The sequence below is a fragment of the Selaginella moellendorffii genome, unplaced genomic scaffold (genome assembly GCF_000143415.4).
Source record: "Selaginella moellendorffii unplaced genomic scaffold, v1.0 SELMOscaffold_6, whole genome shotgun sequence".
In the NCBI taxonomy this organism is placed as follows: Eukaryota; Viridiplantae; Streptophyta; class Lycopodiopsida; order Selaginellales; family Selaginellaceae; genus Selaginella; species Selaginella moellendorffii.
Window position 1 is genome coordinate 2,745,855 of NW_003314267.1, and position 19,501 is coordinate 2,765,355.

At 52.2% G+C, this 19,501-nt stretch overlaps 12 protein-coding genes and 1 non-coding gene across 15 annotated transcripts; 8 read left to right on the forward strand and 5 right to left on the reverse strand.

Annotated features, from left to right (window-relative positions):
* Position 1: 1 nt before the first annotated feature.
* LOC9652017 (3-oxoacyl-[acyl-carrier-protein] synthase II, chloroplastic) lies at positions 2-3,103 on the forward strand. Its single transcript, XM_002965597.2, has 13 exons — positions 2-388; positions 526-725; positions 787-990; positions 1,064-1,174; positions 1,226-1,321; positions 1,379-1,424; positions 1,471-1,550; positions 1,605-1,673; positions 1,725-1,809; positions 1,865-2,019; positions 2,072-2,152; positions 2,211-2,270; positions 2,333-3,103. The coding sequence occupies exons 1-13, from the start codon at positions 13-15 to the stop codon at positions 2,465-2,467; spliced, it is 1,698 nt and encodes a 565-aa protein (XP_002965643.2). The 5' UTR covers positions 2-12; the 3' UTR covers positions 2,468-3,103.
* Positions 2,322-3,504, reverse strand: LOC9634921. Of its 2 annotated transcripts, XM_002965951.2 has the most exons (4): positions 3,306-3,500; positions 3,152-3,251; positions 2,967-3,092; positions 2,322-2,916 (listed from the first exon to the last, which is right to left on the reverse strand). In XM_002965951.2, the coding sequence occupies exons 1-4, from the start codon at positions 3,341-3,343 to the stop codon at positions 2,551-2,553; spliced, it is 630 nt and encodes a 209-aa protein (XP_002965997.1). In that variant the 5' UTR covers positions 3,344-3,500; the 3' UTR covers positions 2,322-2,550. The 2 variants fall into 2 exon arrangements, with proteins under 2 accessions (XP_002965997.1, XP_024526125.1); XM_024670357.1 differs by having other exon boundaries at positions 2,471-2,911; positions 2,967-3,251; positions 3,306-3,504.
* A 304-nt stretch (positions 3,505-3,808) lies between these two features.
* LOC9652018 (probable 1-deoxy-D-xylulose-5-phosphate synthase, chloroplastic) lies at positions 3,809-7,283 on the forward strand. Of its 2 annotated transcripts, none has more exons than XM_002965598.2 (10): positions 3,809-4,595; positions 4,660-4,785; positions 4,845-5,009; positions 5,082-5,232; positions 5,300-5,571; positions 5,622-5,895; positions 5,958-6,265; positions 6,320-6,601; positions 6,657-6,941; positions 7,003-7,283. In XM_002965598.2, exons 1-10 carry the CDS (start codon positions 4,422-4,424, stop codon positions 7,153-7,155), a joined length of 2,190 nt encoding a protein of 729 aa, XP_002965644.2. In that variant the 5' UTR covers positions 3,809-4,421; the 3' UTR covers positions 7,156-7,283. The 2 variants fall into 2 exon arrangements, with proteins under 2 accessions (XP_002965644.2, XP_024526113.1); XM_024670345.1 differs by having other exon boundaries at positions 4,663-4,785.
* Positions 7,284-7,409: 126 nt separating this feature from the next.
* On the reverse strand, positions 7,410-8,390 carry LOC9634922 (dnaJ homolog subfamily C member 7). Its single transcript, XM_002965952.2, has 7 exons — positions 8,285-8,390; positions 8,186-8,230; positions 8,054-8,122; positions 7,791-7,996; positions 7,695-7,731; positions 7,587-7,641; positions 7,410-7,534 (listed from the first exon to the last, which is right to left on the reverse strand). Exons 1-7 carry the CDS (start codon positions 8,363-8,365, stop codon positions 7,458-7,460), a joined length of 570 nt encoding a protein of 189 aa, XP_002965998.1. The 5' UTR covers positions 8,366-8,390; the 3' UTR covers positions 7,410-7,457.
* Positions 8,374-8,845, forward strand: LOC112344851. The gene has a single exon (XM_024670358.1). It carries the CDS (start codon positions 8,425-8,427, stop codon positions 8,803-8,805), a length of 381 nt encoding a protein of 126 aa, XP_024526126.1. The 5' UTR covers positions 8,374-8,424; the 3' UTR covers positions 8,806-8,845.
* Positions 8,846-9,740: 895 nt separating this feature from the next.
* LOC9634923 (ribonuclease 1) lies at positions 9,741-10,740 on the reverse strand. Its single transcript, XM_002965953.2, has 3 exons — positions 10,550-10,740; positions 10,337-10,495; positions 9,741-10,283 (listed from the first exon to the last, which is right to left on the reverse strand). The coding sequence occupies exons 1-3, from the start codon at positions 10,643-10,645 to the stop codon at positions 9,822-9,824; spliced, it is 717 nt and encodes a 238-aa protein (XP_002965999.1). The 5' UTR covers positions 10,646-10,740; the 3' UTR covers positions 9,741-9,821.
* Positions 10,741-10,933: 193 nt separating this feature from the next.
* On the forward strand, positions 10,934-11,761 carry LOC9652020 (plastocyanin). Its single transcript, XM_002965600.2, has one exon. It carries the CDS (start codon positions 11,043-11,045, stop codon positions 11,562-11,564), a length of 522 nt encoding a protein of 173 aa, XP_002965646.1. The 5' UTR covers positions 10,934-11,042; the 3' UTR covers positions 11,565-11,761.
* Positions 11,752-13,004, reverse strand: LOC9634924 (DNA-directed RNA polymerase III subunit rpc31). Its single transcript, XM_002965954.2, has 8 exons — positions 12,730-13,004; positions 12,549-12,681; positions 12,368-12,496; positions 12,254-12,319; positions 12,154-12,203; positions 11,982-12,095; positions 11,869-11,926; positions 11,752-11,814 (listed from the first exon to the last, which is right to left on the reverse strand). Exons 1-8 carry the CDS (start codon positions 12,985-12,987, stop codon positions 11,798-11,800), a joined length of 825 nt encoding a protein of 274 aa, XP_002966000.2. The 5' UTR covers positions 12,988-13,004; the 3' UTR covers positions 11,752-11,797.
* LOC112345021 lies at positions 12,969-13,045 on the forward strand. The gene has a single exon (XR_002991926.1). It is a non-coding gene; the product is annotated as a small nucleolar RNA Z155 (small nucleolar RNA).
* Positions 13,046-13,581: 536 nt separating this feature from the next.
* On the forward strand, positions 13,582-15,175 carry LOC9652021 (beta-glucuronosyltransferase GlcAT14A). The gene is made up of 4 exons (XM_002965601.2): positions 13,582-14,186; positions 14,253-14,328; positions 14,392-14,507; positions 14,579-15,175. The coding sequence occupies exons 1-4, from the start codon at positions 13,613-13,615 to the stop codon at positions 15,100-15,102; spliced, it is 1,290 nt and encodes a 429-aa protein (XP_002965647.2). The 5' UTR covers positions 13,582-13,612; the 3' UTR covers positions 15,103-15,175.
* Positions 15,160-15,543, forward strand: LOC112344852. The gene is made up of 2 exons (XM_024670359.1): positions 15,160-15,338; positions 15,387-15,543. Exons 1-2 carry the CDS (start codon positions 15,175-15,177, stop codon positions 15,520-15,522), a joined length of 300 nt encoding a protein of 99 aa, XP_024526127.1. The 5' UTR covers positions 15,160-15,174; the 3' UTR covers positions 15,523-15,543.
* On the forward strand, positions 15,478-16,814 carry LOC9634925 (probable plastid-lipid-associated protein 13, chloroplastic). Its single transcript, XM_024670356.1, has 7 exons — positions 15,478-15,775; positions 15,835-15,941; positions 15,995-16,069; positions 16,130-16,223; positions 16,292-16,508; positions 16,563-16,621; positions 16,672-16,814. The coding sequence occupies exons 1-7, from the start codon at positions 15,560-15,562 to the stop codon at positions 16,765-16,767; spliced, it is 864 nt and encodes a 287-aa protein (XP_024526124.1). The 5' UTR covers positions 15,478-15,559; the 3' UTR covers positions 16,768-16,814.
* Positions 16,815-16,851: 37 nt separating this feature from the next.
* LOC9634927 (elongator complex protein 5) lies at positions 16,852-19,166 on the reverse strand. The gene is made up of 9 exons (XM_024670355.1): positions 18,917-19,166; positions 18,781-18,855; positions 18,585-18,727; positions 18,477-18,526; positions 18,340-18,409; positions 18,104-18,288; positions 17,959-18,048; positions 17,829-17,904; positions 16,852-17,772 (listed from the first exon to the last, which is right to left on the reverse strand). The coding sequence occupies exons 1-9, from the start codon at positions 19,084-19,086 to the stop codon at positions 17,621-17,623; spliced, it is 1,011 nt and encodes a 336-aa protein (XP_024526123.1). The 5' UTR covers positions 19,087-19,166; the 3' UTR covers positions 16,852-17,620.
* Positions 19,167-19,501: the final 335 nt, after the last annotated feature.

Genomic DNA, 19,501 nt, shown 5'->3' on the forward strand with positions numbered 1-19,501 from the left:
GGGGGCGTTGCGATGAGCACTCCTCTCACCGTCTCCGCGCCGCTGTGTAGCTGGCTGCTCGCGGCATGCTACACAAGAACAATGGCGGGGATCTCTGGAATGGAGCAGCAGCCGGGCGCCAATGCAGGCTTGACAGGCAGGGTGAGCAGTAGCAGGAGATCCGGAAGGCGGAGCGCCAGATCTCGCAGCGCCGCCATGCTGCACCAGCGGATTGTGGCAGCGGCGGGGACCATGGGGAGCAGCATGGTCGCGTGCCTCTCTTTCGAGGCTTGCCCTCACTATCGCAATGCCAAGTGGTCATCGTTCTTGTGGGAGGAAGAAGCGCGGATTCTTGGCTCCCCTCAGCGAAAGAGGGCAAGCAAGACGAGATGCGCCGCTGCGATCACAGGTAGAATTGGTGTTCTTCGATTCCTTCTAGCTCTTCTTTTGCTGGGGCATGCAGCGCTTGCATGCGGATGCATGCATAGGAATCTTCTCTTTTTTTCGTGTTTTTTTTTCTTAGCCGGATTCTTCTCTGTTTTCTAGATCGGCTCGTGGCTCCCGAAAAGGATGCGGGCGAGGAGAGTAGGAGCAGCACCTCCGTTCGAGACAGAAGGGTTGTGATCACAGGAATGGGTCTTGTTTCCTCTCTTGGTAATGATCCAGATACCTTCTACGACAACCTGCTTGAAGGAAACAGCGGGATCTCGGAGATCCAAAACTTCGACTGCCAGGAGTTTCCCACGGTAGGCAGACACTTCCGGAGACTTTGTCAATTAAGAGTTTCTTCGTTTTCTTTCTTTGCAGCGGATTGCTGGAGAGATCAAGGACTTCTCCGCTGATGGCTGGGTTGCTCCAAAGTTTTCGAGACGCATGGACAAGTTCATGCTTTACCTCCTTACCGCTGGCAAAAAAGCGGTGGCCAATGCTGGAATCGCTGGCGATGGCTCAGTGGAGCTTGACAAGAGCAAGTGTGGAGTTCTCATGGGGTCCGCCATGGGAGGCATGCAGGTACATCCCTCACATATTCCTGCCTTTGGATGCATTTGTTTGTTTGGAGTTGATGGATATCCGAAAATTCCAGGTCTTTAACGATGCCATCGAAGCTTTGAGGGTCTCGTACCGCAAGATGAACCCGTTTTGTGTCCCATTTGCTACGACTAACATGGGGTCAGCAATGCTGGCCATGGATCTGGTAACTTTGACGTTGCGTCGTTGACTAATGTGGCTTTTGAAAACCGCACAGGGATGGATGGGTCCAAACTATGCAATCTCGACGGCGTGTGCTACCAGCAATTCGTGTATATTAAGTGCTGCAAACCACATCATTCGAGGGGAAGCGGTAAGCACCTCTGGCGTTGAAGTTTGTCGCTCGTCTGCTTATGTTTTCTTTACTCAGGACGTCATGGTCTCCGGCGGGTCGGATGCGGCGATCATTCCAATTGGTATTACGTGCGCTGAATTGTGCTGATGTCTTGACACCTTTCTCAGGTCTTGGAGGATTTGTCGCTTGCAGAGCACTGTCACAGCGAAATGACGATCCCAGTAAAGCGTCACGTCCCTGGGATCGGGTAACTTTCTCTCTCTGTCTCGTGTAGGACACTTATCTGAGTTTCATTGTCCAGGATCGGGATGGCTTTGTTCTTGGAGAAGGTGCAGGCGCCCTTGTTCTGGAGGAACTGGAGCATGCAAAGGTTGGTGACAATGCAAAGCCTCTTTCCAGAACATGATTGGAGTTTTCCCAGAGACGAGGAGCAGAAATCTATGCTGAATTTCTCGGCGGAAGCCTTACATGTGATGCGTATCATGTGACTGCAGCTCATCCGGAAGGTAAATTCAAAGGTTCGTGGAAAGAAAAGAGTGACATTTTTCTTCCTGTCTTTAGGCACTGGAATGCTTCTTTGCATTGAAAAGGCGCTGGACCAATCCGGCGTGAGACGGGACGATGTCAACTATGTTAATGCTCATGCCGCGTCGACAAGGTCTGGAGATGTTCAAGAGTACAAAGCCATAATGCAGTCCCTTGGCGACAACACTGAGGTATTTATTTGAAGGACTCATCTGGACGTGTCATGAGATCTTGCGGTTGCAGTTGAGAGTCAATTCAACGAAATCGATGATGGGTCACCTTTTAGGAGCTGCAGGAGCGGTAGATGCCATAGCCACTATCCAGGTACTCTTTTCAAAAGCAGTGTGTTGCGTATTCCTTCTGACACGCAACCGCAATGCAGGCTATCAAAACAGGTTGGCTGCATCCCACCATAAACATCGAGAATCCGGAGAAAGATGTGGTGCGTTTTCGTCCGTCATTTGCTTTCCATGTTTTGTTTGGCCTGAAAGAATTTCGCTGCAGAATATGGACTACATTGTGGGAAGCCAAAAGCAACGATTTGATGTGAAAGTTGCGCTCTCGAACTCTTTCGGATTTGGGGGACATAACTCGTCAATTTTGTTTGCCCCGTATCAGGATGAAAGGTCTGATAACTAGGTAGAACGTGAGCTGTACCTTTTTTTCCTGCTTAAAACTTGTTGCTACCCCCTCGGCACAAGGCCATCCTTTTCTCTTGTTTTTCAGTCTACTGTCCACCATGGCTTTGTGAGTTCGATGCCATTGTCTACCAGAAACGAATGGCAGATGTCCAGTGATGCTCGGCACATATTTTTCGTCTCGCCAAAGGTCCCCTGGAAGCGCAACATTCCCCTCAAACTGGGTATGACTTGATCTTCATTGCCAGATTCTAACGGCTTGTCATCCGGTTCTTTCGTAGGCAAGCCAACAAAAATCTCAGATGTAGTCTGTAGTGTTTGATGCCAGCACTCGTCATTTAGAGGTCCCAGAGTTGCGACCACCAAGGTCACTAGTTGTTCCAGGCGGCCCTCGGACAGTCCCAAAGTCCTCAAGTCGACGACAACCAGGTTATCCCCACCAATGCTGTCCTGCGACAAAACAACCGGGGGAGTGGCAATGGCGACGACACGAGTGTTACCCGATGGATGAAAATGTAAGGCCACTGGAGCGCTTGGCAGTACTTGTAGTAAGTGTCGGCCAGGGGCTGCTTGCGAGCTCCAGCCGAGCGCACCAGGTGAGCATTTCTCTTTGCAATCTCGAATGCCTTCGAAAACATTCAGTAGTTTGTTTCGGCCCCAGGAGGAGACCCGATAGAAGACTCACTTTTCTTTCGGAAGCCGTAAGGATGTGGTGGACTGCTCGCCGACCAAGCTTGTTCCTCGTCAACACGATGCGAACTTCATCCGCCAGGCTCCTCGCTGATCTGACTCACAATGCGTTGAGTCACTCCCGTCTGGACTCAAACCTCACGACTCACCTGGTGCTGTCCAAGCATCGAGCGAGGAAGGCCGCCATGGCCACTTACGTATTTTTCTTTTCTAGTCTATCTATATTCTCGTGGACAGTCTTTGAAAACGTTTTTGGTTTATAAGCTCTGTTTATCAAAAAGAAGACTAGCTCCTGTTCAAGGTCGCAGATGTAGCTCGTCTTTAATGCAAGAAATCCAAGCTTAGAGGGCCACCACCCTCGAAAATCATCCCTTTAGACATGGCCACTTAATACTCGTGGACAGTCTTTGGCGCATGGAAAACATTCTTGGTTGGCTCTATCGAAAAGGTGTTCCATGCATGGGCCGTGAAGGATAAGAGACGTGGCTCAAGACTTGGAAACCTCTATTTCTCTGATGTGAAGGTTGAGTTGTAGCTCGTCCTCGATGCAAGAAATTCAAAGCTTAGAACACCACCACCCGCGAAAATCATCCGCCAACCAACCAGTGCAGTGCAGTAGGCCTGCGTTGAACGATCAGTAGCGATTGAATTATGAGGCGACTCGACTTAGTCGCATTGCAAAGCCATCTACACACGGAGCACGCAATATTCCCGCTTTTTCTTGGATGGGCGACCATGCGTTAACTCCCCAGTCTATCACTGGCGAAGAACATCTGTTGTGTCTCGTCTTTCTTCCGAATATAAATTATATGCGTGTCGCCATGAGCTGTGCCCCGAGTCTTTTATCTCCATTGTTTAGTCTAGTGCCTGCCGCTCACATCTCGACAACGCGACGAGCACTAGTAACAAAAAGCTCCTTTTGTTGTCTCTCGCGTTACCACGTATCCAACAGGAAGAAAGAGATTTGTTCCATCGCCGCCCCTCTTGCTGGTGTTTATGTTCCTGTGAGTGGAAGAAGCATTCTCTCGCTGCAACCGTCCAAAGGATTTGGATTGGATTGACTGCACCACGTCCGCCACTTCGTTTCATTGCGCCCGGTCCTCCCCTCGACTAGACCGTCTGTTGCTCCATTTAACTGTACTCACTTGTTCGTTTTCCTCGAAGAATCCCAGCGGTATCGCTGAATATAAAAGAGGTCCCCCCACTTCCAGTTCTCCCAAGACTCAGTGTCAACTCTCTCTCTCGGACTCTGTCGGCTTAACGAAATGGCTTGCGCTTCCATCTGCTCCCAGCAAGTATCGGCCAAGCTTAGCCGAGACTCGCTCAATTCTCCTGCTTGCAGCAGCTCCGCGGCTTTGGCATTCAAGTCCAATGTTTCCGGAAGCATCCGAGAGTTTGGCTCTGCAGCCAAGCTTGCTAAAACTGCTCCACATTCTCAGGTACTCGTCCCTTTTGCTCATCTGCATCTGCATCTGACTGACGTGATCTTGCTCCCCTTTGAAGCAGAGTACCGTCGTGGTTCGAGCTTCAGCGCTGTCCGAGGCACCTGAATACTTCTCCGAGAAGCCTCCGACGCCACTGCTGGACACCATCAACTATCCACTTCACATGAAAAACTTGGGAGTTTCTGTAAGTCGCGATCTGTTTTTCCTGCAGCCAGCTAATGAGATGTCTCTTCCGGCAAGCAGGATCTGGAGCAGCTGGCTGAGGAGCTCCGGAACGAGACCATCTTCTCTGTTTCCAAGACTGGCGGTCACTTGGGATCCAGCCTGGGAGTAGTGGAGCTCACTGTCGCGCTCCACCATGTGTTCAACACGCCGGAAGATAAAATTCTGTGGGATGTCGGCCACCAGGTGCGAATCCGAAAAGTCCCTTCACTATGCAGCAATATCTGACTGACACGCTCGAGTGCGGTGCGGTTGCAGACGTATCCTCACAAAATTCTCACGGGACGGAGGTCCAGAATGCACACGTTGCGGCAGACCGACGGCATTTGTGGCTTCACCAAGCGTTCTGAAAGCGAATATGATCCATTTGGTGCCGGACACAGCTCGACAACGATCTCCGCTGGCCTGGGTAGAGTCAAAACTTCAATTTTAGAAAGATGGAACGAAAACTAATTGGAGACCTTTACGCGTTGCAGGAATGGCTGTTGCAAGAGACCTCCAAGGCAAGAAGAACAACGTGATTGCAGTCATTGGAGACGGCGCCATGACGGCCGGACAAGCATACGAAGCGATGAACAATGCGGGATACCTGGACACAAACATGATTGTCATTCTTAACGACAACAAGCAAGTCTCCCTACCAACAGCAACTCTGGACGGCCCGGCTCCACCAGTTGGAGCTCTCAGCAGTGCTCTGAGCAGGCTACAGTCGAGCAAAAAGCTTCGAGAGCTGCGCGAAGTGGCAAAGGTACGAAAATCAGAATCTAACTTCTAAGAAAACCGCCTACGCCTTACCAGGGAGTTACCAAGCAAATCGGAGGACACATGCACCAGCTTGCTGCCAAGGTCGATGAATATGCTCGCGGAATGATCAGTGGTACCGGAGCTACTTTCTTTGAAGAACTCGGCCTGTACTACATCGGTCCCGTTGACGGGCACAGGATTGACGATCTTATCACCATCCTCAAAGAGGTTAAGGCAGCTGAGACAATTGGACCGGTCCTGATTCACGTTGTCACTGAGAAGGGGCACGGCTATCCTTACGCAGAGAGAGCTGCAGACAAGTATCATGGTGAGTTTTGAAGCTAAAGGATTGCATCGATAGAGAACTTACACACAGGAGTTACCCTCCAGGAGTTGTCAAGTTTGATCCTGCAACTGGCAAGCAGCAAAAAGGAAAGCCAGCAACCAAGGCATACACCACATACTTTGCAGAGTCCCTCGTTGCAGAGGCACAGAAGGACGAGAGCATCGTAGCAATCCACGCAGCAATGGGTGGAGGCACGGGCCTCAACATCTTCCAGAAGCAGTTTCCAGAGCGATGCTTTGATGTTGGCATTGCAGAGCAGCATGCAGTAACTTTTGCCGCTGGACTTGCGAGCGAAGGAATCAAGCCTTTCTGCGCAATTTACTCTTCATTCCTCCAAAGAGGATACGACCAGGTGCGTGCTTACAGACGAGTTTATGGACCAGCCATCTAACAACTTGGTTTGCAGGTGGTTCACGACGTCGACCTTCAAAAACTCCCAGTCAGATTTGCAATGGACAGGGCAGGACTCGTTGGAGCAGACGGACCGACACATTGCGGTGCATTTGATGTCACTTACATGGCTTGCCTTCCAAACATGGTGGTCATGGCACCCGCTGACGAAGCCGAACTCATGCATATGATTGCTACAGCAGCGGCCATCGACGACAGACCATCGTGCTTCAGATATCCTCGCGGGAACGGTATTGGAGCGTTACTTCCGGCTGGAAACAAAGGAACACCGGTTGAGGTAAGCCGCATATCCAAGTCGAGAGCATCCAACTGACCCCTGAGGTTTACGCCAGATTGGAAAAGGAAGGATACTGGTTGAAGGATCCCGCGTTGCTCTCCTGGGCTACGGAACCATGGTACAAAACTGCCTGGGGGCCCGTAACCTGCTTCAAGAACACGGCTTATCTGTCACAGTTGCAGACGCCCGATTCTGCAAGCCTCTGGACCAGCAGCTAGTAAGGCAGCTCGCAAAGGAGCACGAAGTTCTCATCACCGTGGAAGAAGGATCGATTGGTGGTTTTGGATCTCATGTTGTTCACTTCTTAGCGCTCGACGGTCTTTTGGATGGAAAGCTCAAAGTAAGTAACGCTGGCTTCGAAAATTATGGAAAGCTTACGAAGTGACTCTGTGACTTTGCAGTGGAGGCCTATTGTACTTCCAGACCGTTACATTGACCACGGATCACCTCAGGACCAAATGGCAGAGGCTGGACTCACATCCTCGCACATTGCTGCCACAGCCTTGAGCATGCTCGGCAAAACAAGAGAAGCTCTGCACCTCAAGTCCAGGTAGCCAAATAGTAAAAGATTCTAAATTGAAATTCGTAGACAAAACGTTCACCCTGTAAATGTTCGATTGCGGCATGTGAAGAAGAATCAACTTCATAATAAAACTCCGCCAGGAGAATACTTACCAAGTCACCGCCATCTTTGAAATTTAACTTGCTCTCTTCAGTGGATTATGTAAGCAGGCTTGCCCACAGCATTTTTCTTTGCCTGTTTGAATAACCTGGTCAAATACTTCACGCGGAAAAAATGGCAAAAGGAGGACAAAACTTTGTCAATTAAAAACAAAGAGAAGAAGAACCTTTGGCATCAAATAATCTTCTTCTCGGATTTAATTGTTTTGTAAGAGTCTACCAGCTCTCTAAATTTTCCTCTCATCTCCTCGACTGTACAAAAGTGAACTCGTCACATTTAATCTACCAAGAAGTTCTTTCTTACCTTTGTCGGGGTTCTTGTCTGGATGGAATTGCAAAGCTCGCTCTCGAAAGGCCATCTTGAGACAAACCAACCAAGGTTAGCTTTTAGCGCGTAAAGCACTTGTCTCACCTTGATTTCCTCTTCGGAAAATGCTTCGTCTCTGAATCTGGATATATAGAAACGAGTCGTCAATGCGAAAGAACCTCAAGCTAGACATGAACTTACGGGTCAAGGCCGAGCACTGCGTAGTGGTGCCGCAGCCTGGATCGTTCTTTAAGCTTGGAAGCAGCTTGCTCTTTAGTTTTGGCCTCATCAACTTTCTCCTCATTCCGTTGGGGATGCTCTTCCCACTTCTGATATCTAGCCGTGCGGACATTCCTGTAGCTAGACTTCAAACTGTCGTAGGCACCCTGCATTCGAGCAACACGCTCCTGAAGGAAAAGGTGTAAGAAAGCCCTCACAGAACGAAGGAAAGGCGAGCTTCTTACTCTCCGTTCTAGCTCATCCAAATGACTCTGCCGGAGATCCGACTCATCCGGTGCGTACCATTTGGCTTCCTTGTAAAAAACCCAGAGACTAGCTGAATAAGAAAGGAAAAACAAAAGCTCCCCGAGCAATACCTGGTTAAACGAAGAGGGCCGTCTGAGTCTCCGGAACTTGGTCGCCTGTCAAGAGAACACCAAACGTCGATCGATCAGCCGAGGAATCACATCGCTTACAGCAACTCCAGCGACAAGCGCCGCAAGAGCGTAGCTCTTCCATCCGAATCGCGCCTCGCGACTCTTCTGCCTCGTCTCCATTTGCCTTGCCTGGCATTTTAGGGCTAGGGCAAAACCACTTAGATGAAGCAGGAGGTTTTATGCTGCGCGTCACTCCAATGCTCTTCCTGACACATCTTTCATTCTTGCGGCGGATCGGCTTCTCCCCTTGCCGCGGCGGCGACAACGAGGGCAGGGATTCCGGCGATCGAGCTAGATCATCCAGGAAATCGAGGAACGGTATGGACAATCATCCAAACAAGGCTGATGGAGATGGGGCTGGATCGAAAGAGGAGCAGCCGCCGCCGGCCAAGAAAGAGGAGGAGGAGGAGGAGGATGAGGAGGATCTTGGGCCGCCTCCAGAGAAGCCGCTTCCAGGCGATTGCTGCGGGAGTGGCTGCGAGAGGTGCGTATGGGACATTTACTTCGACGAGCTCGAGGACTACAAGCTGCGCAAGGCAATGAAGAGCTCCAAAGACTGATTAATTATTATAAAATAAAAAGAGGCGGATATTCTTCGAATCATTCAGTGGCGAGCCCTAGAACCGAGACGCGCGAAGAACACCCCTCCGACGAGACGGCTGGGCAATCCACGAATCCGGTGCCGGATCTACTACTGCGTCGACCGGGACGCCACAGCTGCGGCTGCGGGACATGATCCACCCGCTGGCGGATCTGGGCGCGGCCGGGATCGTGCCCAACGGGAGCAGCTACGACGCCGACTCGAAGCTCCGCGCGCTGCACACGCGCACGATTCTCGAGTGCAGCAGCAGCGGGAGCAGGGATTACCCGCAGCGTCGTGGCGAAGTAGTCGTGATCGTCCGCGAAGGCGCAGCTTCCGTGGGCTTGCTGGTATTAGATCAGCGCTTGCATGATACTTCCAGATCGATTGGCAACACAGATTGCCGACTTGATGCCCGAGCTTCGCTCGCGGTGGCCCTCTCTCACATGCCCGCAGAGCAACGGCGACGATTTCTGGGAGCACGAGTGGGAGGCGTTGTATGGCGTGGAGTCGCAGTACTCCGGAAGAGACGTGGCGTTGGACAGACCGTGGAGCGTAAAATTGGCAGCGAATCCCGGCGGGTAGCAGCACTGGTTGATGCTACAAAAGGCGTTTGGCCACTGCGTCCAAAAAAGAAAAGCTTACGAGGATCTTTGCAGAATACTTTTGACTTGGCCTGCCTCGAGAACAAGGAGAAACATGTCGAAGCCCTGAATCCCTCGCGCCAGAAACACCATCGCGATCGCCGCTATTGCAGTGCGGCCCATGGCGATGACGATGGATCGAGCTAGCGGTGCGTGTGCGTGTGCATGCACGCATTGACCGCTTCAAGCATTATAGTTTATTCATGGCCAGGTTGGAAATATTAGTTTTCTCAGGCAGCGAAAGAAATGCTCCCCGAATTGATTTGCTACGTTCATTCATCCCCTTTGCGTGAGCGGGACAAGAAACGGTCCCCTCTCGCTTCTTTTTATTTCCACTTTCATCGGGTGCTGGTCACAAGGTGGCGATCTCATGATCGTGATCACGTTTGATACCTCGGCCAAACGATGGGAATTCCACCTGCGTGGTGCACTTGCTGTTGGGAAAGACGGGGCAGTCGATGATGGTAGACGCGTCGGAGGCGACGCAAAAGTAGAGCTGGTAGAGCTGCGCTGTCCGCGACGAATCCCGGTTGCATTCGATCCCGATAGTGTGGCCCAGCCCGTCTTCCAGCGCAAGCTGGATGCTCTGGAGGCTGTAGAGGCGATTGTTTGGGCGGATTCCAGCGCTGGCCAGGTAGCCGAGGGGATCCACTTGCTCCCGCAGCGCTAGCGATCTCTCAAAGTATTGGTGCTCGTCCCTGAAGGCGCAGGTGCCGTGCTTCTCCCACTCGTGCTCCCAAAACTCGACGGAGTTGCTGCTGGGACAGTCAAGTGATCCCCATTCCCGGTTCATAGCTCTACGAAGATCCGAGATCTGATGGACGAAGAGATCTTAGCTTATAGTTACTGCAATCGAGTACTACTGACCTGGGACAGCTCAAAGGGATTGGAGGGGTCGCAGAATTGGGGCCAAGTTCCATCATCCTTGTTAGGCCACAGGCCGTGTATCGAAAAATCTTCGGCCGGCTTGCCTGTTGTTGGATAGCAGCATGCAGCTTGACCCCGATCACAGTATGCTCCTGGCCACTGCGCAGCAACGAATTACTGTCACAGATACTCTGTTTTTAGCATTGGACTTGCCTGGAGAACGAAGTAGAAGAAATCGAATCTCTGCGCTCCTGCGATGATGAACAAGTTGCTGCAAACTAGCGCGACGACGATCGCACAGAACCCCATTGCTTTGCGAATCTCTCTGCCCGCCCGCAAGAAATCCCTTGAAACGGAGAGTCTGGCAACTACACGTTTATGATGGCGAACCACCTTGAATATGCTTCTGGGAGATTCGAACAAGCTTAAAGGTCTTCGGGGTTTTGTTTCGTACAAGCTTAATGGTTTTAAAGGGCCTTTTGCTTACGTGGCAAAGCCCCATTTGCGGCACGGGATACGCTTTACACGTGGCAGCAAGGCACTGGAGCACTCTCTATCCAGTTCGCCTGGCTCCGATTGCGCCACCTGTAACGCCATCCCATTTTATCGACTCCATAGCAGTAGCTAGTAAGCTAGGGAAGAACAAGAAGAAGTAAGCCAGGGAGGAAGAAGAAGTAACTGGTTTTGCTTGCTTGCTATCAATCAGATGGCGTCGTCGGTTGCAGCATCAAAGCTCGCAGTTCCCACATTCGTGGGGCTCAAGGCCGGGGAAGTGGTGAAGCCGAGCATCGCACGCAATGCAAGGCCAGTGCAGCACCAAGCTCCGCTCGTCTGCGTCTCGTCCATGGAGGGCGTGGCCAAGAGAGCCGGCAAAGTGATGGTGGGAGTGTCAGCGGGGCTTCTCCTGGGGGCATCCTCGGCTCTGGCAGCGTCCGTCACCGTCAAGATGGGAGGCGACGATGGCTCCCTCGCCTTCATCCCCAAGAACATCAGCATTGGCGCCGGCGACACCGTCATCTTCGAAAACAACGCTGGCTTCCCGCACAACATTATCTTCGACGAGGACGCGGTTCCCTCGGGTGTCAATGCCGACGCCTTGTCCCACCCCGACCTGTTGAATGCACCGGGTGAGAGCTACAAAGTGACTTTGCAGACCAAAGGCACCTACGGCTTCTACTGCGAACCCCATCAGGGCGTTGGCATGAGCGGAGATATCAGCGTCAACTAGAAGTCCCCGCACTGTTTCTCATCCGAGCTCACAGATATGTCCACCTTTTGTATCCTTGAAAGATATTGCGCCTGCGTGCATATTTATAGCTTAGCTATGAATCGATCAATGAAAGCTGAGAACCAAGCGATTGCTAGGCATACCTTTGTGCCACCTGAAATTGTAACTCAATCATGAAGCTTTTCCCTTTTTTTTTTCTTCTTCTCTTCCTCATGCATTCATTTGTTCCTTCCTCAGTACGTAGGGCCTTCTGTTGAACACAAAACCATTCAGGAGTTGAGAAGCAACGAGTTGTACGCCTTACCATCATCGCCACCACCATCATCAAAGTCGTACTCTTCGTCGTCATCGAACTCCTCGTTCTGGAGATGAACAGTCAGGAAACAAAATGAAAAATTCGGTGGGAGCAACACGCACCTTCCCATAGTCGTCCTCGAATTCATCCTCGTCATCAAAAGCTATGTCTTGGTCCTCCTCGTTTTCTTCTGCACCTTCCCCTTCCTTGTTCTCGCCAGCTTCCTTATCGCCTTTCTGGAATATATAACGTTTCTCTGTTCATCCGCAGCAGCGAGATCAACAAACTCCAAACCTGTCCAACTTTCTGCTCCAGGGACGCTAGCTTGTCCAACCGACCAAGATCTGAAAGAATGGGAGCGTAAACACTGGCCAGGACATGATGACACACTCACCACTCTTGCTGCTCCCCTTCAGATTCCATATACCTTCTTCGTCATTCTCCCTCCTTTTCTTTCTCTCTACCGAAAAACACCAGTGAGCAAGGAATGAAAACGAAAAAGGCTTACGGTTTCCTAGCAACTCTGCAGGGAAGAACATGGAGCTGAGCTGAAGGTAGAGCGACAAGGACTTTCGCTTGGTCTGAGGGCCAGGCTTGGATCTACTCAAGCAACGCTCGACATCCGAAGGCACGCTAGCTGGAGAAACAAAGAACTTAGTGTGGTGTAGCAAGCCAAGGATCTCGCTTACAAGTGTCTTTGTCGACAGCCTCGATGTAATAGGCCGACTCGTTCCAAAATGTGTGGAGAGTTCTCCTCCGCTCCACAAGGAACGCATTGTTTCCCTGTGTGATATCCGGCCTCTCGGGTAGTGTCTCTACCGCCTAAAACTAATTTATCAACGTCTTAAACCGCAAGGAAGGCGGACGAACCGGAAAGAGAGGAGGCGGCCCTTCGAGCTTCCTCGCGGTGAGAATCCCGCCTGTCTCGTCGCGGATGATCGGCCCGGCACGCCCCCCTCCTCCGCGACCCCGCCCACGCCCGCGGCTAAATGCTCCTCGCCCGCGCCCAGACATCCCTAAAGCTAAAACCCTCAACCCTAAAACCAGATTTACTTGTGTCCGCTCTAGGGTTTCTTGGGCGCCGCCTTCTTCTCTCTCGCTTCTCCTGTGTGTGGGGTGATGATACATTGATTCAGACGCGAATCGTAGTGGTGACCTGAATCAGACTACAATTATCTGACCACGCTGCCATTCCAATCCTTTCTCTGTTGCTCTCTTCTGTTGCCACTGATGAAACAGCAAAGAGCTATTAGAACAAGAGTGTTTGGTGGCTGTCACGCTCCAAGTGCTATTGCGGAGCGGATGTAAAACATCCCCATCGCGCCCCGCAAGCAAGATGATTCCCAGAACACCCAAATCCTGCTGACAATCCACGGCTGCGAGCGATTCCCCCGTGCCACGTGTGCGGCCGGATTTTGTTTGCAGCAACCTCTGGGCCTATGGCGAGCGCACGGGCGAGAGACGAGAGAGCAGAGGGGGGCAACAAATGCAAGGCGCCGGATCCTTTGCTTTGTCTCGGGGTGGTCTCCGTGCGCGTCCTCGATCCGTGATGCGTCCGTCCATGCTGCATTTGGCGGTTAGTGCAAGAATTTAGGCTTCGATCAGGGTTTCGAAGTGGAGCTGGAGCCAGATCTTGCTTGGATTGTCGATCCACTCCTAGTCTCTCTCCCGCGGCAAGCACGCGAATCCTCTCTCCAATTCTAATCCGGGCTACTAGGCAGGATCATATGAGCTTTTGGCGAGGGCCCCGGACATGAAGAAGGCAACCCCTCCGATGGTGGCGGCTGTGGAGAGGAAGTGGCTGCTACCACTGGTGGCCAGCACCTTGGTCTCCATCGCCTTGTTCCTGGCCACCTCCATCAACTTTGGGCGAGCCAATCTCTCCCACCTCAACTTGTTCGTGGAGCAGCAGCAGCCACAGCGCGCCCAGCAATCCGGCAGCGACCCCATCCGCCAGCTGCCTGCGTCCGACTTCCCGCCACCTCCGCGCCTGGCCTACTTGATCTCGGGAACCAAAGGCGATGGCAACCGCATGCGGAGGGTTCTGCAGGCGCTCTACCACCCGCGGAACCAGTACGTGCTGCACCTGGACCTGGAGGCGCCGCCTCGGGAGCGAGTGGAGCTGGCGCGATATGTCAAGATGGATCCAACTTTCGGCGACGTCAAGAACGTGCATGTGATCGGCAAGGCCAACCTGGTGACTTACCGAGGCCCGACCATGGTGTCCTGCACGCTCCATGCCGCCGCCATCCTTCTTCGCCAGAGCCCCGACTGGGACTGGTTTATCAACCTCAGCGCCTCGGATTACCCCCTCGTTACCCAGGACGGTACGTGGCTTGAAAGATTCCTATGCTTTTGGTGTGCGATTGACAACCAGGCTTTGGTTTCTCCAGATTTGCTTCATGTCTTGTCGTACTTGCCCAAGGATCTCAACTTCATAGACCACACCAGCGACATCGGGTGGAAAGAGTACGTTTTGCTTTTTGTTACCTCTATATGCTGACTGACATGGCCTGGCGGCTGGGGTTCCAGGTTCCAGAGGGCGAAGCCACTCATTGTTGATCCCGGATTGTACCTCAACAAAAAGAGCGATGTTTTTTGGGCCACCCAGAGGAGGTCTCTTCCTACCGCATTCAAACTCTTCACAGGTATCTACACAAGAGCAAAGCAAGAGAGGTTTCAGGATTCTCAACGTTTGTTTGTGTGGTTTTCTGGTCAGGGTCGGCGTGGGTGGGATTGTCTCGAGCGTTTGTGGACTATACCGTCATGGGATGGGACAATCTTCCCAGGACACTGCTCATGTACTACACCAACTTTATATCCTCGCCCGAGGGATACTTCCACACGGTCATCTGCAACTCGCCGGAGTTTCGAAACACCACCGTCAACCACGACTTGCACTACATCGCGTGGGACAACCCCCCGAAGCAGCACCCGCTCACGCTCACGTCCAAGCTCTTCAAGAACATGACCAGCAGCGGCGCCCCGTTCGCGAGGAAATTCGCGCGGGAGGATCCGGTGCTGGACAAGATCGACAAGGAGCTCCTGAGACGCGTTCCCGGCCGCTTTGTGCCCGGAGGCTGGTGTTTGGGATCGTCCGACAGTGGCGAGGACCCTTGCCTGACGGTGGGCGATTCGTCCGTCCTTCGTCCCGGCCCGGGAGCCAAGAGGTTCGAGAAGCTCATTCTCCAAGTTGTGTCGTCCAAAACATTCCGCTCCAACCAATGCAAAGTGAGGCGGTGATCTCTTCCTCCACCAGCATTGCATTGCAGCAGCGCGTGTATATTTTTTAAAGATAGGGTTACTTTCTTCGTCATGGAGCTGTCTCTTGTCACGCTGGCGCCATTTCCAGGCAGTCGTACTACTCGTAGCAAATGCCGCCGTCGCAGGGCGCTTGTCTCGAATGCGATCAAGAGCCCGCCTCCTCTGGTCGTGCAGCTCTCGGTGGGAGTGTTCGCGCTGGGATTCCTTGACGCCGGGTGCGTTTGTTATGTACATGTATTGTCATTGACATGGTCGCTTCACAGGTATAGTGGCGACTGGTCGCGAATCGGTGTGCTATCCAAAGGCAGCGAGGCAGTCATTCGCGACGCCGCATTCGCTGTTGTGCCACTGTGCCTGGCGATAATCTTGTGGATCGGGAAAACAAATGAAAAGCCCTAAAACAGAGCACTAAAGCCCTAATTTACTTTGTGTTGCTATGGCGAGTATCAGAGTTGGAGGGGCGCCTGCGGCTCCGGCTCCAGCTTTTCCAATCCCTGGAGCCCAATTCCGGCTCGCGGTCTCGACAATCTCGGCGATTCCCGCTCCCAGGCGCCTGCGCCGCCGTCTCGTCACCAGGGCCGCCAATCCATCCACGGCTCTGTTTGCAAAAGAAATGGAGCGCGTCGCAGCAAAAGAGGCTCTACTTTTCGCCGTGAGTCCATGCATTATCCTCAGTCTCGATTTTTCTTGTTTGCTCCTTGCTGCTACTAGGTGAAAGATGCGGGAGGCCTAAACGCGAGCAACGATGCTGCTGTCCTCGACATATGTGAGAAGCTGCTCGCTGTGGAGCGCTTGAATCCAACTCCACGTCCAACGACGTAAGCGGGACGCATGATGCGACTAACAAAGACAAGTCTGGTTTTGTCCCCAGGTCACCTCTTCTCGAGGGCCTTTGGAATCTCGAGTGGGCGGGAGCTCGGTTGATGGCATCCAAGGTTTTGATAACGTACATCGTGTCCTAAAGGCAAGTTGGAAAAAGTACTTCAGTGTCTTGTGTAATGTGTAGAACGTTCCCCGCATTGCTGTCTATCGAAGGAGTCACGCTACGAGTAATGGACGGAATGGCGAGAGCTACTCTCAATCTCAAATTCTTGAACTCGGTAAGTTTGCTGGTCTCAATTGCCAACTTTATTTTGCTTTCTCTCTCATTTCATTTGATGAGGTGCAGATTGAGACGAGCTTCATATTGACAACAAATATTTCAGCTCAAGGGCCATTGCGGCTTAAAGAGCAGTACGTGGATGGTGTTATAGCTCCTCCGCTTGTCAAGGAAGGCAGCATTCCACCCCAAGTTCAAGGAATTTACGACCAGTTTGTAGCTGCCGCTCATAGGCTTCCGGACTCTGTCAAGGATAGCGTCTCTGGCGGCCTCAAGCTTCCACTTGGTAAACCACCTAAAGTACATCTGTGAGCCTGACTAGGAAGTTTTATCTGATCAGGTGGAGGCTTGAGTTACGAGAGGCTGTTGCTTATCTCGTACTTGGACGAAGAAGTGCTGGTGAGTAGCTCTTGTTTCACTTGTTTGAAACGATGCCGTTTTTGCCCCAGGTTGTAAGAGATCCAACAGGAGCTCCAGAAGTTTTGTCGAGACTAGAGGTAAAGTCTCCGGTTGCAGCCGATCCGGAAATCGGATACTACAAGTAACAAGCTGTAAGCAAACTTTTTCCTCTCCCCTAGTGATAAGTTACCTACTGGGACCGTGTCGGTGTGATGGATTGACATGACTCCTTACCAAAGAGATAATTGCAGCTTTGAATTGAATCGAATCGAGTTGCGTGCGCACAACGCAACTCCCCGTGCATCGGTGATCAAATCCAGCCATCCCCCCACTCCTTCGACAAGCTTATCGACCGATCGTATGTATGACTCTCCTGCACTCTGGTGTTGTTCGCTTTCTTCGTCGGCTCGGCTGTTTCGTCCGACCCGGACCCCCCTCCAGGACTTCTGCATCGCTAATCTCACCATGGACTTGAATATCAACGCCCACTTCATCTATTGCGGCCTCGTCAATTCTTCCAAATTCACCAACGTGGACCGAGCTGGTGCCACCTTTGGAACAGTCCAACTCTTCCCGGGGCTGGGCCTGTCCATTGGCAGGCTCGACTTCGCACTGGGTGGGATCATCGTTCCGCACACCCATCCCCGAGCTTCGGAGCTCGTCTACGTCGAAGAAGGCAGCGTCCACGCCGCTATCATCACCTCGGACAGCCGGCTGTATGCCAGAGTGATCACCAAGGGCGAAGTCATGAGGGTCTCATCCACTGGCAGATGAGCGTGGGGAAGACCAACGCCAAAGTCATCGTCACGCTCAACTCCCACCTCCCTGGACTCTAGTTCGTTGCTCAGTCCATGTTTGGATCCGGAATTCCAGACGAAGTGCTTGAGAAGACGTTCTTCCACACCATTTCTCAGGTGAAATATGTTCGCTTGAAAATCCGCAAGTCTCCGTGTAAAGTTTAAACTCGTTGTATAATGGTTGAGTGGCCAGAGTTCCTGCTCAGATATCCAAGTCATCGTCGGGGTCTTCGTCGGAATCTGGCATTTCGTCATCGGAATCCCGCAGGTAGTGAATGCTGCCGCTGGAAGATTTTGTTTCGACTCCAGCTTCTGACTGGCGACCGTCATATATTCGCACCTCCTGTCCGTCCCCTGAAACACAGAACGGACTAGGCTAAGCTCCTTGGAAGAGGCATGAAGTCTCCTACCTTGGTGTTCGAAGGGAAGTCTCACTCTGGATCTGTCTTCCACTTCCTTGTCTGACAGGTGCAGTCTAAACTGAACCTGAACATGCCACACAACACCATGTGCCTCGGAAAAAAATGAGAGCTCTACTACCTTGTGAATCGCATCAACATTGTCTACTTTGGTGCCAAGCTCCACGGGGAAGAAGTTGAACCTCCCAACCTCCACCCTGAACTCATCCACCTGAAGAAACGATTTCGACTTGTCACACACACAATTGAATAGCCAGAGCACGCACCTTTTCTGAGACCCGCCCGTTTCTTCGCTTGTGCCGGATTCGTAGCCTTCCGACACCTCTCGCGTCAAGAAAATCCAACTGCGGCTCCACAAAAGCGGTGGCTGTTGCATTATACTCCAGTGCGTCCACGACCCTGGCCTGATGCAGACCACCATCCGTGAACCACAGGATTGCAGACACGCTATCTGCACATTTATCGCCCCTGTTAGAAGACATACAAACTTACAAAGTCGTACCGAGAGCCCGAAGCTGGCAAATAAAGCTCGAGACTGCGGCCAAAGAGTGGTGCCGCATCAAAAAGGTCAGCTGGTTTTGCGATATACAAAGGACACAATCAATGATCAGAAAGCAGAGATAGGAGGACAACTGGTACCGAGTCAATCGCGACAGCAAATCTTCCTTTAGGTTGCTTATCGGCGAACACTGGCAAACACACACGCTTGATCGCTAAAGCAGGACAAAAGAAAGAAGGGGAGACTACCTTTGCCAGCCTCGTGAATTTTTGAGAAAAGAGAGCTGAGGTTCCTCACGTCGATAGCTTTCATCTCCTCCAGACTAGTTGTGTTTGGCGAGATCAGCCTATCCCACCCCAGGGGATCCGAAAAACAGTCCAGAACCTGAAAGCTTTACAGAAGTCTCGAGTCACAAAGAGTTCAGCGCAAGAAAAATGTCCTTACCAGGACGATGACACATTTCTCAGCACGGAGAAATAAGTTTGCGGACTAGAAGACGATGCGACCAACACCAATCCTCTGTGGCTTGCAAGCGAGCGCGTTTAGATTCCAAACTAGAGAGACGAAAGCAAACACTTACTTCGCTTGTGCCGCTCCCGACGCAAGGTTGGCAGCCAGCGATTCCACAAAATGCCTGAAGATGCCCAACCCGGCTGTTGTATCGACGGCGTTGATCACCATCACGGCAGCCGCGTGCTCGCCATCGGCGGCCCCGCTGCGCAGCACGCGCGCAATGCTCGCTTCCGCCATGGAGTGGTGCCCGATTTTAGGGTTAGGTTGCGCAATGGCGCAGCGGTGGCTGGCACTTGGCCTCTTGCTCGTGGTTGCGCATCAATGGTAAGCTTCCCTCGGCCTGTGGATGGATGGATGGATGGATTCATGTGTGCTTGTATCTCCAGCACGGCATCGTCGTCATCCTCGCCTCTGGTGATATCGGAGCAACAGGGGAATTCCAGCTTCGAATGCATCGCGTCCCAGCGCTGCGTGCCCTGCGCCCTCGCTCAAAAGGTTTCCCAGGGACTGTCTTTCACCATCTCTTGCTTGCGCCTAATGCCCCACGGGCGCCATGGCAGGAAAACGATGACGTCTACCACTGCTCCGCCACGGGCTACTACATGCAGTACAAGTGCGTGAGCGTCACCCGACAGGACGAGGAGGAAGCCCC

What these genes read in the sequence shown, in the direction of transcription:
- LOC9652017 (XM_002965597.2), top strand. Translation starts at nt 13, where the DNA reads ATGAGCACTCCTCTCACCGTCTCCGCGCCGCTGTGTAGCTGGCTGCTC. An exon ending in AGGAACTGGAGCATGCAAAG is followed by an intron (nt 1,674 to 1,724) that starts GTTGGTGACAAT and finishes GAGTTTTCCCAG; the next exon opens with AGACGAGGAGCAGAAATCTA. An exon ending in CCCTTGGCGACAACACTGAG is followed by an intron (nt 2,020 to 2,071) that starts GTATTTATTTGA and finishes TTGCGGTTGCAG; the next exon opens with TTGAGAGTCAATTCAACGAA.
- LOC9634921 (XM_024670357.1), bottom strand. Translation starts at nt 3,343, where the DNA reads ATGGCGGCCTTCCTCGCTCGATGCTTGGACAGCACCAG. An exon ending in CGATGCTTGGACAGCACCAG is followed by an intron (nt 3,252 to 3,305) that starts GTGAGTCGTGAG and finishes ATTGTGAGTCAG; the next exon opens with ATCAGCGAGGAGCCTGGCGG. An exon ending in CTTACATTTTCATCCATCGG is followed by an intron (nt 2,912 to 2,966) that starts GTAACACTCGTG and finishes GTCGCAGGACAG; the next exon opens with CATTGGTGGGGATAACCTGG.
- LOC9652018 (XM_002965598.2), top strand. Translation starts at nt 4,422, where the DNA reads ATGGCTTGCGCTTCCATCTGCTCCCAGCAAGTATCGGCCAAGCTTAGC. An exon ending in AGCTGCAGACAAGTATCATG is followed by an intron (nt 5,896 to 5,957) that starts GTGAGTTTTGAA and finishes GTTACCCTCCAG; the next exon opens with GAGTTGTCAAGTTTGATCCT. An exon ending in ACAAAGGAACACCGGTTGAG is followed by an intron (nt 6,602 to 6,656) that starts GTAAGCCGCATA and finishes GGTTTACGCCAG; the next exon opens with ATTGGAAAAGGAAGGATACT.
- LOC9634922 (XM_002965952.2), bottom strand. Translation starts at nt 8,365, where the DNA reads ATGGAGACGAGGCAGAAGAGTCGCGAGGCGCGATTCGGATGGAAGAGC. An exon ending in GGCCCTCTTCGTTTAACCAG is followed by an intron (nt 8,123 to 8,185) that starts GTATTGCTCGGG and finishes GTTTTTTACAAG; the next exon opens with GAAGCCAAATGGTACGCACC. An exon ending in GCAGTGCTCGGCCTTGACCC is followed by an intron (nt 7,732 to 7,790) that starts GTAAGTTCATGT and finishes CTATATATCCAG; the next exon opens with ATTCAGAGACGAAGCATTTT.
- LOC112344851 (XM_024670358.1), top strand. Translation starts at nt 8,425, where the DNA reads ATGCTGCGCGTCACTCCAATGCTCTTCCTGACACATCTTTCATTCTTG.
- LOC9634923 (XM_002965953.2), bottom strand. Translation starts at nt 10,645, where the DNA reads ATGGGGTTCTGTGCGATCGTCGTCGCGCTAGTTTGCAGCAACTTGTTC. An exon ending in TCTTCTACTTCGTTCTCCAG is followed by an intron (nt 10,496 to 10,549) that starts GCAAGTCCAATG and finishes GTTGCTGCGCAG; the next exon opens with TGGCCAGGAGCATACTGTGA. An exon ending in ATCCCTTTGAGCTGTCCCAG is followed by an intron (nt 10,284 to 10,336) that starts GTCAGTAGTACT and finishes TTCGTCCATCAG; the next exon opens with ATCTCGGATCTTCGTAGAGC.
- LOC9652020 (XM_002965600.2), top strand. Translation starts at nt 11,043, where the DNA reads ATGGCGTCGTCGGTTGCAGCATCAAAGCTCGCAGTTCCCACATTCGTG.
- LOC9634924 (XM_002965954.2), bottom strand. Translation starts at nt 12,987, where the DNA reads ATGTATCATCACCCCACACACAGGAGAAGCGAGAGAGAAGAAGGCGGC. An exon ending in GAAGGGGAGCAGCAAGAGTG is followed by an intron (nt 12,204 to 12,253) that starts GTGAGTGTGTCA and finishes CCATTCTTTCAG; the next exon opens with ATCTTGGTCGGTTGGACAAG. An exon ending in TGGAGCAGAAAGTTGGACAG is followed by an intron (nt 12,096 to 12,153) that starts GTTTGGAGTTTG and finishes TATATATTCCAG; the next exon opens with AAAGGCGATAAGGAAGCTGG.
- LOC9652021 (XM_002965601.2), top strand. Translation starts at nt 13,613, where the DNA reads ATGAAGAAGGCAACCCCTCCGATGGTGGCGGCTGTGGAGAGGAAGTGG. An exon ending in CCCCCTCGTTACCCAGGACG is followed by an intron (nt 14,187 to 14,252) that starts GTACGTGGCTTG and finishes TGGTTTCTCCAG; the next exon opens with ATTTGCTTCATGTCTTGTCG. An exon ending in AGCGACATCGGGTGGAAAGA is followed by an intron (nt 14,329 to 14,391) that starts GTACGTTTTGCT and finishes CTGGGGTTCCAG; the next exon opens with GTTCCAGAGGGCGAAGCCAC.
- LOC112344852 (XM_024670359.1), top strand. Translation starts at nt 15,175, where the DNA reads ATGGAGCTGTCTCTTGTCACGCTGGCGCCATTTCCAGGCAGTCGTACT. An exon ending in CTGGGATTCCTTGACGCCGG is followed by an intron (nt 15,339 to 15,386) that starts GTGCGTTTGTTA and finishes GTCGCTTCACAG; the next exon opens with GTATAGTGGCGACTGGTCGC.
- LOC9634925 (XM_024670356.1), top strand. Translation starts at nt 15,560, where the DNA reads ATGGCGAGTATCAGAGTTGGAGGGGCGCCTGCGGCTCCGGCTCCAGCT. An exon ending in ATCTCAAATTCTTGAACTCG is followed by an intron (nt 16,224 to 16,291) that starts GTAAGTTTGCTG and finishes GATGAGGTGCAG; the next exon opens with ATTGAGACGAGCTTCATATT. An exon ending in CGGCCTCAAGCTTCCACTTG is followed by an intron (nt 16,509 to 16,562) that starts GTAAACCACCTA and finishes TTATCTGATCAG; the next exon opens with GTGGAGGCTTGAGTTACGAG.
- LOC9634927 (XM_024670355.1), bottom strand. Translation starts at nt 19,086, where the DNA reads ATGGCGGAAGCGAGCATTGCGCGCGTGCTGCGCAGCGGGGCCGCCGAT. An exon ending in TTGCCAGCTTCGGGCTCTCG is followed by an intron (nt 18,289 to 18,339) that starts GTACGACTTTGT and finishes ATAAATGTGCAG; the next exon opens with ATAGCGTGTCTGCAATCCTG. An exon ending in ACTTCCCTTCGAACACCAAG is followed by an intron (nt 17,773 to 17,828) that starts GTAGGAGACTTC and finishes TCTGTGTTTCAG; the next exon opens with GGGACGGACAGGAGGTGCGA.